This window comes from Felis catus, chromosome B2 (genome assembly GCF_018350175.1).
Source record: "Felis catus isolate Fca126 chromosome B2, F.catus_Fca126_mat1.0, whole genome shotgun sequence".
NCBI lineage: Eukaryota > Metazoa > Chordata > Mammalia > Carnivora > Felidae > Felis > Felis catus.
In genome coordinates, this window is record NC_058372.1 from 33,653,375 (window position 1) to 33,668,437 (window position 15,063).

The 15,063-nt window shown below is 57.8% G+C and overlaps 1 protein-coding gene across 10 annotated transcripts in view; it reads left to right on the forward strand.

Annotated features, from left to right (window-relative positions):
• The window catches only part of ANKS1A (ankyrin repeat and sterile alpha motif domain containing 1A), a 179,342-nt gene extending 166,594 nt beyond the window's left edge, over positions 1 to 12,748 (forward strand). For 5 of the 10 annotated variants that reach the window (XM_045057418.1, XM_045057419.1, XM_045057423.1 and 2 more), the window contains 11 exons: positions 385 to 537; positions 653 to 760; positions 2,461 to 2,625; positions 4,326 to 4,451; positions 4,675 to 4,746; positions 4,919 to 5,005; positions 5,597 to 5,734; positions 7,217 to 7,387; positions 7,695 to 7,793; positions 8,408 to 8,505; positions 9,220 to 10,003. In XM_045057418.1, the coding sequence (XP_044913353.1) occupies positions 385 to 537; positions 653 to 760; positions 2,461 to 2,625; positions 4,326 to 4,451; positions 4,675 to 4,746; positions 4,919 to 5,005; positions 5,597 to 5,734; positions 7,217 to 7,387; positions 7,695 to 7,793; positions 8,408 to 8,505; positions 9,220 to 9,505 (1,503 nt within the window). In that variant the 3' untranslated portion in view covers positions 9,506 to 10,003. The other 5 variants (XM_045057420.1, XM_045057421.1, XM_023253874.2 and 2 more) reach the window with 4 other exon arrangements.
• The last annotated feature ends 2,315 nt before the right edge of the window (positions 12,749 to 15,063 follow it).

The following is a 15,063-nucleotide window of genomic DNA, read 5'->3' on the forward strand; positions in this document are numbered from 1 at the left end:
GGGGGAGCCAGGGGCTGGTAGGCCCAAGCCTCTCCCCCTCGACTATGGTGGTGCTAAGTCCAGGGTACCCAGAGCTGGGGAAGCATGAACAAGTCCCAGCAGTGGGGCCAGTGCCTACTTCACAGGAACATACCATGTTGTCCCGCCAAGTCTGTGACCTTGTCATAGCTCAGTGGGAACCCCTCTGCAAACCTTTCTCCCATCGAGCTGTACCCACTAGGGCCGTCTTCCCCAACCCTGGAATGCTCCGGTGACGCCAGATGGGGGAGCCGGGACCAGAGCAGTGGTACAAAGGGCTGTGTGAAGGGAGGAGACTCTGGTCCTCTGGACTTTTGTCCCATGAGTGCTGAGATGTCAGTCCTACTGCCCCTTCTTGCCCCACAGGTGAAAGCTCTGGGCTATGACGGCAACAGCCCCCCATCAGTGCCCTCCTGGCTGGACTCCCTCGGTCTGCAGGACTATGTCCATTCCTTCCTGTCGAGTGGCTACAGTTCCATTGACACTGTGAAAAACCTCTGGGAACTGGAGCTTGTCAACGTGAGTGCAGCCTCTGCTCAGGCTGGGCCTGACCCCCGAGGGTGCGGCCTGGGGCTGGGAGGAGAGCTGCGGGCGCAGGTGTGGCCTGACCCCTCCTCTCACCCCTGCTGCCCAGGTCCTGAAAGTCCACCTGCTCGGCCATCGCAAGCGCATCATCGCCTCCCTCGCAGACAGGCCCTATGAGGAGCCACCCCAGAAGCCCCCGCGGTTTTCCCAGCTGAGAGTGAGTTGGGGAGGGGTGGAAAGAGATCGGTGGGTGTTCTTCATATAGCTAGGAATTAAAGAGAATTCTTGAGAGATTCTTTAGAGACACTCTGATCTCTATAGTAGAGGAGTGAACGATCCTTCCCCTCTCGTTGTTGGACCAGTTCTGCCCCTGGACCCAAGGAGCACAGAGCAGGAGTTGTTGGGCTGGTCATTTATCAATTACATGCCTCCCATCTACATCAGAAGCTTGACGGGGGCCTATAATACAGGGTTCTGTTTAAATATATGTAGAAAGTAAAATGTTAGAAAAAGTAGCAAAGCAAATATCGAAATCCCAGCAGCTGCTGGTGACAGAGCCAGTGGGGCAGGCAGGGGGCAGGAGGAGCCCCCTTTCCAGCAGTCTGACGTGAACCTGAAACAAGGCTTGAAATCCACAGCGGGACCTGTGCCCTCCCCAAGTCTTTGGAAGGAAAATCCCTGCACTGGGGTGGCCTAGAGAACCTGTGGTTTTATTTATTTTTTTAATAAATTGTTTTTAATGTTTACTTACTTATTTTGAGAGAGAGAGAGAGAGAGAGAGAGCACAAGCGGAAGAAGGACAGAGAGAGAGGAAGACACAGAATCTGAAGCAGGCTCCAGGCTCTGAGCTGTCAGCACAGAGCCCGATGAACGGCTCGAACTCACGAACAGTGAGATCATGACCTGAGGTGAAGTCAGATACTTAACCGACTGAGCCACCCAGGCGCCCCTGATTTTATTTATTTTTAAATGTTTGTTTATTCTGAAAGAAAGGGCTCGCGGGCACGCCCACGTGAGCACAAGCAGGAGAGGAGCCGAGAGAGAGAATCTCAAGCAGGCTCCACACTCAGAGCAGTGCCTGACAAAGAGCTCGATCCCATGTCCCTAGGATCATGACCTGAGCCAAAACCAAGAGCCACCCAGGTGTCCTGAGAACATGTGGTTTTAAAATCCTCATGGATGCTTTGTGCTGAAGCCAGATAATCCCTGACTGCAGGTTGGACCCTGAGGGCCCACGCTGAGGTCTGGGACAGGCTCTGTTCCCAGACCTGTGAGACTGAGCCCCTGACGAGCACTGGGCCCCGAGCAGGGCCCTCCGAGCCTCAGCCCACGGACGGCAGCCTCACGGCGTGGGCGTTACACAGGAGATCGCCCTGAGGAGCCAATGCACAGCTGACATTCAGTCATGAAGACCTGAGGAGACAGGGCCTCAGGGTGTTGACTGGCAGCCTGTGTATTTTCTCAAAAAGAGCTTTGGATTTGGCCACGGGCCCCAGAGATCTTCAGTGAATTGTGACCGATGATTCCATCTTTGCTGAATATCAAAGTGGCTTCCCAGCCCTGTAACCATCCCTTTCTCCGTGTGGCTTCAGGCCAAGGAGGGCGCAAGTGAACTGGGGGTGCCCCCGGTGGCTGCTTGCCCGCCCTGCTTGTCGCCAGGGCTTCTTGACTCCGGGAAGAATTTGGTTGGTTTGACTGTACCTGGGCTGGGCCCAGAGGCGAGGTTCCCCACCGGCTCCTGGCCCGGCGTGCCATCTGTTTGGTGCCTGCTTGGTGTTGGTCCTTAGCTTAATGCCCTTTCTGACGGGCACACCTGCCCACGCGGGGCCCTAACCAACCCCAGGAGTGGCTGACACCTCCAGTCTAGGGACTGATCTGATGGGTTCCAAGGTTTACCTGGGATTCTCTCCGCTGCAGTGCCAGGACTTGCTCTCCCAGACATCATCCCCGCTGAGCCAGAATGACTCCTGCACTGGCCGCTCCGCTGACCTGCTGCTGCCTCCTGGGGACACGGGCAGGAGGCGGCATGACAGTCTTCATGACCCCGCGGCACCTTCTCGAGCGGAGCGCTTCAGAATCCAGGTGGGGCAGGAGGGGAGCTGTGAACGGGAGTCCCCAGACCCCTCCACTGCCCCCGTGTCCCAGCGTCAGCAGCAGGAGGAGGACCCCGCCTCCTCCCCCTCAGCCCCACCCAGCCTGTGTCTGGCGTCCAGCCCCGAGACTCCTCGGCTGTGACCACCTGGCTGTGGTCAGCTGCCACTGCGAGGGCCTTTCCTGTATCTAATGTGGCCTCAGAAGTTCAGATCCACTGTCTCCTCTTTGACTACAGCCTCTCCCTTCCAGCCCCTCAGGCTACCGGCCCTGTTTCGCCGCTTCTTGGCCCCCTCTTGCTTGTCCTGCCTGTACCCCAGAACTGCTTTCTCCCCTCCTCATCTCCACACCCTGCACCCTGCCTGCCCAGCAGAACTGCAGCCTGGGTCAGACCCTGTTCTTCCTGCTACATTTCTGCAGCCCGGTGTCGGGCGCAGCTGGGAGACACATGTGGCTGTGCCATCTACTCTCACAGACCCACCAGCCGCTGCTGGGCCCTAGGCCGCCCTGAAGCCCTTGCCCTAGGTTGGCCCCATCCTGCACTCCTCGCTCGCATCTGACAGGGCATCGCGTTCAGGGCTCCCGGATGTATTCAGGCCTCACCTGTCCGGCTTCCTGCCTTGCACAGATTCCAGGCTTTGTCTCTTATCCCCCACCTTGGCCTGCTGGTCACAAGATTGACAGGTGTCCCTCATCCCCTCCCACCCCCCCACCCCCCACCGCTAAGGTGAACGTGAAATTCACTGCTTTTTCCTCTCTCCCTTTTTTTTTAAGGTTTTATGGAGAGAGAGAGAGAGAGAGAGAGAGAGAGAGAGAGAGAGAGAACACACAGCAGGGAGGGGCAGAGAGAGAGGGAGAGAGGGAAAATCCCAAGCAGGCTCCGTGCTGTCACACAGAGCCCGACATTGGGCTCGATCTCATGAACAGTGAGATCATGACCTGAGCCGAAATCCAGAGTCGGATACTTAACTGCCTGAGCCACCCGGGCGTCCCTGCTTTTTTTCTCTTGCTCATACTTCTCCTCTCCAGCACCTGCGGATTTCCTTCAGCTTTCACCAGCACAGCCATGACTTTGACGAGATTGGAAAAGCATGTTGTCCAAAAGTTTTAGTTGCTCCATATGAGGAGACTTCTGCACAGTGCTGGGAATGGAGGTCATAAATGTTTCCTAAATTTCTTCCCGCCTCCCCACTTCTACCAGTGCCCTGGTAGAAGGACCCCGTCACCTAGCACCTGGATTTCAGTGGCCTCCTACCCTCTCCCCCACCCCAGCTTCCACCTCAGGGAACACTACAGAAGGTCTCCCTAGCACTGGACACTTGCCCACCCCAGAATCACGTGGGGTGATCCCTGACTTGGATGTGAGGCTCCCAGGGACCTGGCTCCTGCTCCCCATCCTTCATGCTTTGTGCTTGTTTTCTCCTCTCTGGTTTTAGTCATTTCCCGTCTCCACCTCAGAGCCTTCCTGACTGAGCCTGCTCTCAGGTGGCTTAGGTCCTGCATCTCTGGCGGGGATGGGCCTCACCTTCGCCACAGTGCCTCTGCATGGCTTGTCTGTCCCCTGCCCTCCCCACCTGCTCTTGAACCCCTTGTAGCTGGCTTCTTTGCCCTTGGGTGGGCTGGAGCTCACAGAGAGCCCATGAGTTCCTCTGGAGTGGGCAAGCAGACCTGTGACCCTGTGTGTTCTACAGGAAGAGCACCGCGAGGCCAAGCTGACCCTTCGACCCCCCAGCCTGGCCGCCCCCTATGCCCCTGTGCAGAGTTGGCAACACCAGCCGGAGAAACTCATCTTCGAGTCCTGCGGTTATGAAGCTAATGTGAGTTGCCCCTGCTGCCCATCTCTCCTGGCCGGGACCAGGGCTCCAGTGCTGTTCTGTACGTCTCAGACGCCCCCAGCACCTAGGGAGAAGGGGGGCCTCCCAGCTAGGATGGGGGAAGGGAGTTGGGAGAGGAAACCCTTTGGCTTGGTCCCAAATTGGTTGGGTCGCCCTGCATGATAACACAGGACTTCCTAAGCCCGGTTACTGCCTGCTCCTTCAGTATCTGGGCTCCATGTTGATCAAAGATCTTCGAGGGACAGAATCCACCCAAGACGCCTGTGCCAAGATGCGGGTAGGTTGTCCGGGGCATGGGGGTGGGAGGGGGCCGGCTGGGATAGGAGGCATCAATTTGCAGCCACCTGGGCCCTCCCACGCTGTGTACAGGGGGAGGCCGGGGCCTGCGGGATCCAAGGGGCTTGGCCTTGAGAAGGGACATTCACAGGACAACTCCTTGTTTCGCATAGAAATCCACCGAACACATGAAGAAGATCCCCACCATCATTTTGTCCATCACGTACAAAGGTGTCAAGTTCATCGATGCCTCCAACAAGGTGTGCTTCTCACAAACACTATTGGCGGGAGGGGACCCCTCCCCCCATGCCTCACCCCCCCACAAGCTGGGCGTCATACCTAGGGTGTCCCCAGCCCTGTTTATTCCTCTTCATTGCTACCACCTCGCCCAAGTGCTTGCCGCTCGGCTGCCACACATCCTGATCCCAGGACCCTGCCCTCGTGACAGGCGACTATTGTCTTCCTCAGCATGGGTCCTGTGGGCCTCTTACCTGTTCACGGGCCCTTCACGGTGTGATTCTCTTCATGAGCAAAGGGCTCCCCCGACACCCCGCACTTGGAACCCCACCCTCCTGATACCCTCCCCGCCTTGCCCCCGCCCTGGGCTGGAGAGCTGGTGGTCAGATGTGAACATTTTACTCCCTCGGTTACTGTGATCACAGGTGGAAACCTCTAAACCTAAGTCAGGCGAGGTTAGACACTGTCCCCACCCCCACCAAACAAATCGGAGAGAGAAGTAGTGGCATATTCGGCTACACCCCGGGCAGGGATGGAGAAAGGTGGGTGACATAAAGGGGCTGAGGTGTGCCTCAGGGGGCCCGAGAATTCCAGACCCTGCTTTCCCCCGGCAGAACGTCATCGCGGAGCATGAGATCCGGAACATTTCCTGTGCGGCCCAGGACCCAGAGGACCTCTGTACCTTTGCCTACATCACCAAGGACCTGCAGACCAGCCACCACTATTGCCATGTTTTCAGCACGGTGGATGTGGTGGGTGGAGTCCCAGCCCTGGGCACGGCCGGAGGGGGCCTGCATCCAGATGGCCTCAGTGCAGTGCTGTCCTGGTGCATGGGTGACACTTAGCAAACGTTTTGGTTCCGAATGAGGCCCCGGGAGCCATCCAGTCCGGTCCCTTTTATACAGTGAGGAGACTGAAGCACACAGAATGAGAGGCGCATCCAGGGTTCCAGTGACCAGGCTTTTCCCACTTCTCCCCAGGTGTTTCTTAGGTCAGCCAAGGTCTCCCCCAGGCTCTTTGTCAACCCACCACCCTATCCTCTATCAGCAGTCTCCCTGAAACGTCCTCTGTCTCCCTCTTGGGGGCAGCAGTGCCCTCCTGACATGGCTGTAGGCTTCCTTCTCCCAGATTCATGCCCAGGCTGGGCTCTGGTGCCCAGGGACAGCGGTGCAGCAGGGACTCCCTCTGCCCGGAGACAAGGCCCCCGGCCCTCTCCTCATCCCCCGTCTTCTGTCCAGATCCCTGCCGTCCTTGGGGAGAGCAGCTGGTTCGCAAGTCTCTGTGGCTTCTGGAACACAGACGGCTAGGCATCCTCAGCCCCGGGACCTCAGTGCTTGCTCCCAGCCCGGCATGAGACTTGGGGCTCTGCCGCTTGCTGGCTGTGCCATCTTAGAAGTTCCCTCTCCCCGGCTCCTCATCCCAAAAGGGGCTATAATGTGACCGGCTTCATGGGGTTGTCTTGAAGGTTACGCGAGCTCATCTACTCCATACTCGTAGTTCCTGGCACTTCCTCTGTAGCTCACATTTTCCACATCCAGTCATTTCTGCCGTAACACAACGTACGTGCTTCTAACAATCAACATGCTACATAAAGTCACACAATAAACACCAGGGAGGATCGAACTGGGGACACAACGCTCAGAAACTTTATCAGTGACACACTAGAAAAGATAGGAACCTAATAAAAACACCGGCACCGCTTTGTTCATATTAAGTGGTTAAGGCATACATAGGTGTCACAGCAGGACCCTACCTTGAGAAGGACCTGAAGTTGGCCGCCCCCGGCGGCCCATTTGCCAGGGGAAAAAGAAGGCAGAGAGCTGGAAAGAGAGACACCCGGATGGAGGAACAGGGTGCAAGGAGGGTGCGGGGCGGCACAGCCAGGTGGTGAGGTGGCAGGCCCCGGGGTCTCCGGGGAAAGCTGAGACGCCGGGTGGAGACGGCGCGGCTGGGCCTGACTGGCGGGCCAGCTGGGTGCGGGCTTGGTCCCCTAGTGTTTACAAAGTCCCGCTTGAGGAAACAAGACGTGTGTGATGCTCAGATTGTTCCCCAGCGTTATCGGTCACTTTGGGACAGATTTGTGTTTTCAAGCCCAACGTTCTGAATTGGCCGAACCCTAACCTGTTCAGGGGTCACCTGCGCTCAGGGCTGTGAGGCCGGGGCAGGGGTTCGAGCAAACGGATGAGGTGGCTCTTCAGTCTCGTGTGCTAAAGTCATGCTCCGTCTCCTCCCAGAATCTGACCTACGAGATCATCCTGACGCTGGGGCAGGCGTTCGAAGTGGCCTACCAGCTGGCCCTGCAGGCCCAAAAGTCCAGGCCGATGGGGGCCTCCGCTGCCGAGACGGTTGAAACAAAGTCTTCCAAACCGGTGCCTAAGCCTCGGGTCGGCGTGAGGAAGTCAGCAGTACGTGGGCCGCGGCCGCCAAGAACCCCCCCCTCCCCGGGATTCGAGGGCTTGGGTGGAGGGGGCTCCAGGAGGGTCTTCTCACGCTGCGGCCGGCCGGCCGGCCGGGCCCTTGGGGAAGCACCGTTATTTCCTCTCACGGGAGGTGGACAGCTGTCCCCCCGCCACGGGCTTCTGTCCCCTCCCTTGCCAGGCACCACCAGGGCCCAGCCGGTGGCCGGCGTGGGGCGGCTGCAGAGAGCGTGTCCCGCAGCGAGCCCCCAGTAACGTCACCCTGTGTCTGTGTCTGCTTTGCTCTGCGCCCCAGGTGCCGCTGCCCCCCGATAGTCGCTGTTGTTACTGTCACACCTGCACCACCCATCGTCCTTCTTACCTACCGCTGCCGTCTGTTAGTCCTGGAGTCAAGGTCTTTACAGCTCCTGCTGTCTGTGTGTCAGTCTCCCCGAAGTGACCGTGAGCTCTCTGAGACACTAGTGGCCTCCCCCTCTCTGCCTGCGTGACATTCTTTCCTGAGCTCCCCCCCCCCCCCCGCCATCCCTGTCTGTGCTTTAGCTCTCTGTTTCTCTGTGTGTCCTCTCTCCAGAGGGGCGCTCCAATGGGGCGCCCGTTGTGGTCTTGCCCAGGGTGCGCTCTCTGGTCCCACCTGAGGGGCCTGAGGCTTGGAATTTCCTAGCCCCTCGCCCCCCTTCCTGTCACCCTCAACAGATTTGGGGCTTCGAGCCTCACGCTCAGGTCAGGCAAGGCTCCTTTACCTGAGCAGCTCTGAGAAAGCCATGGGAGAAGTTGTCCCTGAAGAGGCCTGGAGGTGGCCCTCCCATGATGCTCCAGGGAGGGTGCCGCTTCTGCCACCCTAGCCCCAGGGAGCTTGCTCTTCGAGGAGAACAGGGGCTGCCCCTCGAGTCCCTCATGCTGGCACGACGCCAGCGCGGCCCGGGCGGGTAGGAAGGACAGCTGGGCCCTGTTGCCCCCCGGCCAGGTACAGCGCGCCCTCTCTGACCCCTCGCCTTTCTTCCTTGGCAGCTGGAACCGCCCGACACGGACCCAGATGCCCAGTCCCATGCCAGTGTCTCCTGGGTTGTGGACCCTAAACCAGACTCTAAGCGGAGCCTCAGCACCAAGTATGAGACCACTATCTTCTAACCGCCCACCCCCTGTCTCCACTAGTCTCACTGTGCCTTGCCATCCGACCTCTGCTCTTCTCAGCTCTCCTTCCGGCTGCCCACCCCCGGTGGGCCCTGCTCTCCTCCCGGGCGGCAGCTCTAGACCCTGCACACTCACAGCTCGTACCCAACACCACCGGACACTGTGAAGTCCCCCCTTGGGCGAGGACAGCTTGGTGGGGGAGGGGGTGAGTTGCCTTTGAGGTGGGCACCAGGAGGGCTCAGGGGGCCCTGTGGCACCCAGGAAGCCTCAGCGGGCAGGCACTGTGAATCCTGAGGGGCGGGCGGTCTTCGAGCAGAGTCCAGACAGCACCCTCTGACTAGGCCGGGCGCTCCGTCCGCCCTCCTCTCCTGTCTTCCGTGCTGAACCACAGCCGGGAGCCGCTGCCGGGAGCGAACTGTCCTTTTGCACCTTTCCTGACACAACCAACCACTGTGACCACCTGGTGCCAGAATCCCCTCGCACTCCGCTCACGGCTGGCCCGCGGCCCCGTCCCTCTCTCCTCTGCCGTAAGGTGCTGGTCTCCCTCCAGTGAGAGCCTGAGCTCGGCGATGTGTCTTGACTATTGTCAGACTGCGTTCTGTGAGGGCCAAGGTCCTCGGGCACAGGCCTGACTCCACAGCATGGAGCTCTGAGCATCTGAACACCCGCGGGCCGGCTTCCCTCGGCAGGTCTCTGGGTCCCGATGAGTCTTCCGCTCCGAGGAACGGGACGGCATATATGTGGTCGGCCCCTCGTGTCTTCACCAGTGAGTCACAAGGCCCGCCCTGGAGTCTAGCTCACCGAGGAGGAAGGCCTTTCTGTAGGACCCGGCAAGAGGGAGGCCTGTGCCCTGCACACACGGTGCACCTTCTTCCCTCACAGAACAGAGCCGCTCAAGGACAGGGGCCTGGACCGAGCCACTCCCATTGTCATCCAGGGGCTGACACTTCTCCACAGTGTGGGGGTCAGAGCTAGTCAGCCGTCACCTGGTCCTTCCCCGTTCGGCCACCCGCAGCCTCTCGACTCCTCCGAGGGGGTAGGCTGTGCGGTCTGTTCAGCAGCAGCGGCCGGGATCCTGGAGCCGAGGCTGTGAAGAAGCCCCGCCTTGTCCGGTGAGGGCAGATCAGCTCAGATGGCAGGAGACGGGAAGGCAGCAGTTCCGGGAGGAAGCAGTGCAAACGTAGGATAGCCCGGTAGAGGAGCCAGGAGGCGACAGCGATTATTTTAGAGCTGAAGCCCCAGTCGATAAACCGGGGTGGGTGCCTGTGCCGGCCTGCCTGTGCTTGTGCCTTCCTGAGCAGACGTGCTGAGCCGGAGGCGGCCGTGGGCCACGGGCGCTCGGAACAGCCACGAGGGCGCTCAGGGGAGGCTGTGAGGGACCTTCTGCTCTGCTTCCATGTTTCCTTTCAGTTTCCTCCACCTTGTGCAGGCCCCTTTGGTTAACCCTCTCCTCCCCCCGTTGTGTTTGCTTCTGCCAAGCTGAGCCACCGAAGGAGCCAACTGTGCCGCGGAAACACAGACGTGGGGAGCACAGGCTCCCGCCGCCGCCACCGCCGTGTCACCTGCGCTTTGAGGACCCAGGCCCAGCCTCTGCCTGTAGCAGCTCCTCGGGGCTGCTCGGCCTGGACCTGCCACCACCAGGTCTCACAGAGCGAGCTGCACTCCAGGCCTCGAGCAGAGGAGACTGGAACTCCAGAGAGTCAAGAAGTGACTTGTCCAGAAGATGTTTTTTAATAGAAAAAAATTTTCTATAAAATGAATTTTTAAGACTTGGCTCAAACCTCTAGGTTAAACTGCCAATCTTTAGAGAAATGGCCATCAGATCAGAGGACAGCGGACCTGAGATTGGCTAAAAGGCCAGTCTGTCCAGGCTTCTGTCCTCGGGACGGGACCTTGGTGTGGTCCGGTAGGGTGAAGAGAAGGCAATGGCCCATGGGTGAATTGAAAGCAGGCACAAGTGGGCAAAATTGAGTAGGTCTGTTAGAGTCCACTTTTCAAACCCAGCCAAGCTAGTTGCCATTCCTTATGAACCGCACGACTTCTTGTCCCGTCTAGAGCCGGACACAGCCTCAGCAGTGAAAACACAGCCTTAGGGGTACCCGGCAAAAGGAAAGACTTCCAGTCCGTTTCTGGGGTTCCAAATGTGAAGGCCCGGGGGCCAGACGGAGCTGAGCGAGCAGCCCCTGGTGCCACGAAGTCTGAGCCAGGGCCCGGAGCTCTGGGCCGCTCCCCAGCCTCTGACCTGGCGGTGGTCAGAGCGCCGGCCCACACGCTCTCTGGCGACCTCAGACTGCCTGAGTTCAGTTGGAGAGAAGCAGCAGCTTTGTTTTGGGCATTAATGGGTAGGTCAGCTAAGACTGCTACCTGCCAATTTGTGATTTGTCTAATCGGGTCTGTGTGATTAGGACTCACTTTGATTCTCTGAATTACTGGTTCGACTGTTGTAGTTCAGCGCTGGATTCATCCCTGGCTCTAAGTGTGGAGAAGGCTATATTTAGCCTTCTTGGGTGACAGTCAACTTGATTCTCCCCCAGCGTGGCCTTCAGGGCAGGCTGGGGTCCTGGTGCAGCACTGCCACTTAAGCCCTCCTGCTGGCTTGCTTTGCTTTTTAATTTGGAATCTCGCTCTGTGCTCCTCAAGTGGCGAAGGGAATGGGGAGGGGGGTGGGGGGGACAGAGCGATTCCTGTGAGGCTGAGGCAGGGCCAGGTCAGCTGCTTGCCCAGTACCTTCCAGAGTAGGGAGCGGAGAGGAGCCTTTTCTCCCGCCGGTGATTCAGCAGACCTCACGCTCTGCTGGCGCGGTGCAGGCCGCTCCCGGGACCAACATTCCAGGTTCGGTGGCACTTCTTTCCCAGTGAAGGTGGTGAATTGAAGTTCTCTGGTGGTTCTGTGCAGGGAGAGTGCTCTCGGGCACACTCACAACCCCTGCGGTTGGCCAGAAACGGAAAGCCCGGCCCCGTCCTCCTGCTGACTTGCTCTCTGCCCGCCACCGCAGGCCCCGCCAGTCCCCTCCTCTCTGGAGCAGAGGCGGGTAACACCCCACTTTCCGGTACTAAACAAGGACCTCGACACCCGGACGCTTGGCTTCACTTCCCACTTCTTCCGAGGCCCGTGAGCTTCCCATCGGCGGCCGCCGTGCGATGTCCCGCCCGCCCCTGCCGGCCTCGAGCTAGTGCCGGCACCCCTCGCCTCCACCCGCGGACGGCCTGGCCTCCCCCAGTGCGCCTCCCGTGCGGGAGGCCCCAAAAGAAAACTGTGTAGACACTACGATGAGCTGCTCAAGCTGTCTTTTTGTTTTTAAATCCTCTGTAGGTGTTTCCTCCCCTTGAAGCTGCTATATCCTTATTTATTCAGGGTGTTGTCATGTTGGAAAGCCTTGGCTAGTCTGCTCCGGCGCTGGGTTTCGTTCTGAGATCGGTTTCTTTCTGAATAGTCAGAAGGGTAGGGACTGGATCTTTCTTTCCTTCTTACTTTTCCTGTGGGGCAGGTACTCTTCCTTCCCTAGCAAGGGATAGTGTAACTTTGAGGACAGGCTTCAAGCGGAAAAGCCCCTGCTTCTGCACTTCTCTGAGTCTCGCTGCGTTTTCTGAGCTGTGCAGGAGCCCTTTCAGGCAGGACTGGAAACGGAGTCAGTACCTGGCACCGGCCTCAGGTTCTCTGCTTGCTTCTTTCCCTCTCGCCGCCGGCTGGCTGCTCTGAGCAGTAGGACCCCCTGACAGGCTCTGCATTTGCAAATGCTCCACATCCCTCTCTGGTCTCTAGCACCCGATTCTAGAGGGAGTCCCTGAGAAGCTTCTGGCTGAGCAGGCAGCAAACATAGTTGCAGTCGTTACAACATTAGAAAGCTAGTCTGACCTCGGTCTGTTTCCGAAACGCCCAGACCTGCAGAATGTCAGATGCAGTTCACAAAAGTGGTGTTGCTAATGGTGTGGCAATGGGACTGAATTGTAATAAAAATGTTATTTAATCTTTGTCTCTGTATTTTGATACTTGAATGAATTCCCCTTTTACTGTACATATAATTGTTAATCTGATTTTGTCCGAATTACGAACATCTTGTGGTACCAAACATAACCGATCTGTGCAACAACATAGACTGACCTCACTACATGAGAGAGAGTGTAAATATCCCTGGGCTTCCAGCTTTGGTTTTGTTATTTTCATAACTGTACAACTTAGAACAGACTGAATTAATAAAGGAGAAGCAACATGAAACCAGCCTTACTTTTGGGGAGTTTTTGAACTGGAAACCTTCTTGATTGTTTTCTGGCAGGGCAGCACAGGCCGTCCGCTGGCTCTGGGGGGGGGGGGGGGGGGGGGAGTCAGGCATCCCACGGTGTGGGTGCGGGGATTCCGCTCCGGCTAGCGTGCCTCAGCGGGAGGCTGCCAAGGATCACCCGTCGTAGTTGGCCCTGTTGAGCTGCCAGGCCTCGGTGACTCACCTTCCCTCCTTAGAACAGCTTCTCTGAAGCAGGGGCCGCATTCTGGTTATCACCACAGCTCCTGCGTCCTTGTCTGGGCCTGTCAACCCACAAGCGTTTATTGAATGTCTGTACAGGACCGTGTTGGAGGATCCTGAGCCCTGGACCAGACGTGTCTCCCTCAAGGAACTTAGTTTTAGACAAAAACTAGCTACCGGCCCGAGCCACACTGGATGGTCCCTTGAGCGTCCGAAAGGAGGACTGCTTTCGGAGCTGGGAGCAGGGGGATGGGGACAGGGAAGGAGGGGCCAGCACCTGGGTTGGTATTTAAAGGGGAGGGTTTAGAAAGGCACACAGTGCACTAATAACCTCTTCGCTGACAGCATCTATATTCCAGACCCCGCTAGCACCTTTCTAGGCACCCATCTCGTTAGCCCTCACACCTTTCTGAAGCAACCGAGGCTCAGAAAGATGACAGTACTTCCCAGGGCCAGCTGGAGAGGACCTCAGGACCATCTAGTCCAGTAGCTTCAGGCGTCCTCAGAGCCCCTGGTCCCACGCCTGCTTGCACCCAAGCCGCCTAGCAAAGAGTTTCTGTGAAATACTCCATTTGTCAAAAGGCTTTAAAAGAGACAATCACAGGGATGCCGGAGTGGCTCAGTCGGTTAAGCATCCGACTTCAGCTCAGGTCATGAACTCACGCTTCATGAGTTTGAGCCCGGAGTGGGGCTCTGTACTGACAGCTCAGAGCCTGGAGCCTGCTTCAGATTCTGTCTCTCCCTCTCTCTGTCCCTCCCCGACTCACGCACGCTCTCTCAAGAATAAACAAACATGAAATAAATAAAAAATTAAATAGACAATCGCTGATTTAATCCAACACCCAATTGTATTTATGAAGCAAACAAGACCCCAGAACAGGGAAGTGCTTTTCCTAGCTAGCCAGCTAACAGAGGAGGGACCAAATCCCAGCTTCTTCCAATTAGAGCTTTTTAGGCCAGATCACATTGACTTTGGGAAGCAGACTGAGGTCCAGTTGTGGAGAGCCTCACTTACCAGCTAGGAGGTTCATCCTCACACCCCTGTGCTCTGTGGCTCTGGCACTCTTTCCTAGGCAGAAAAAAACCTTACAGCCAGGAGAGAAAGGCCATAATTAGTATCACTGTTGCTCTGGAACAGGGTGTCGGGACATAGTGCCACTGTCATAATCCCTTTTGGCATCACTTGGAAGCCTTATGTACGGGACTCTTAGGCTGCATGACCCCAGCGCTGCAGCGCTGATCATGCCTCGGTAGCCGGATGGGCGGGGAGACATTCCTGTCGGGCACCTGAGCCTGCCATTCTGAGCCACAGGCAGGGCTGCGGCCTGGCCAAATGAGGAGGGAAAGACTAGGAGGAGGAGCCGGTTGGGGCAGCTTCACAAATGGAAGGATGGAACACACTCACCAGGAGTGAATCTGCCTGCCCCATCCTGCCTGGCCATCCCCGTCCCCATCCCCATGACTCCCTCTAGGACGTGCTCTGGGGGCAGGGAGCTGTCAGGAGTCCAGCATTGCTGTCTGCTGCTGAACGAGGTAGACCCTCTTCGTGCACTCCCTTCTCCCCCATGACACTTTCCGGCATCCTCACCAGCCACCCCCCACCCCCACCCCCACCCTGGATTCTCTGCGGTCAGGAACCCAGGCAGCTGGCGCGTTACTCCTGTGGCCAAGGTGGCTAACCCTTCAGGCAGTGGGCAGGCTCCTGGGGAGGCAGAGCTTGGCAAGCCGGAGCCCTTTCCAGAGCAGCTCAAAATGCCCTCTCCGCCCTGGCCACCTCTGGCTTCCTACAACTACAGGGTACCAGGGCCCACCTGCCTCCCAGCACACAGGGACAAGCACACCTTTCTGGATGTCCTGCAACTCAAACTGTGTGGCTCACACAGCACTGCTTGTCACCAGCTGACACCCATGACCAGAGTTTAAAGTGGCCATTGCCGCCACAACTCTGTGACTGCTTCCTTCAGGATTCCGCTATCAGGAACACAGTTTTAAACAAATTTTTATCAAATAAAAGAATTTCCCCAATACCACAAAATATTCATTACCCAGTAATAAGCCTGGGACAACTGGGTAA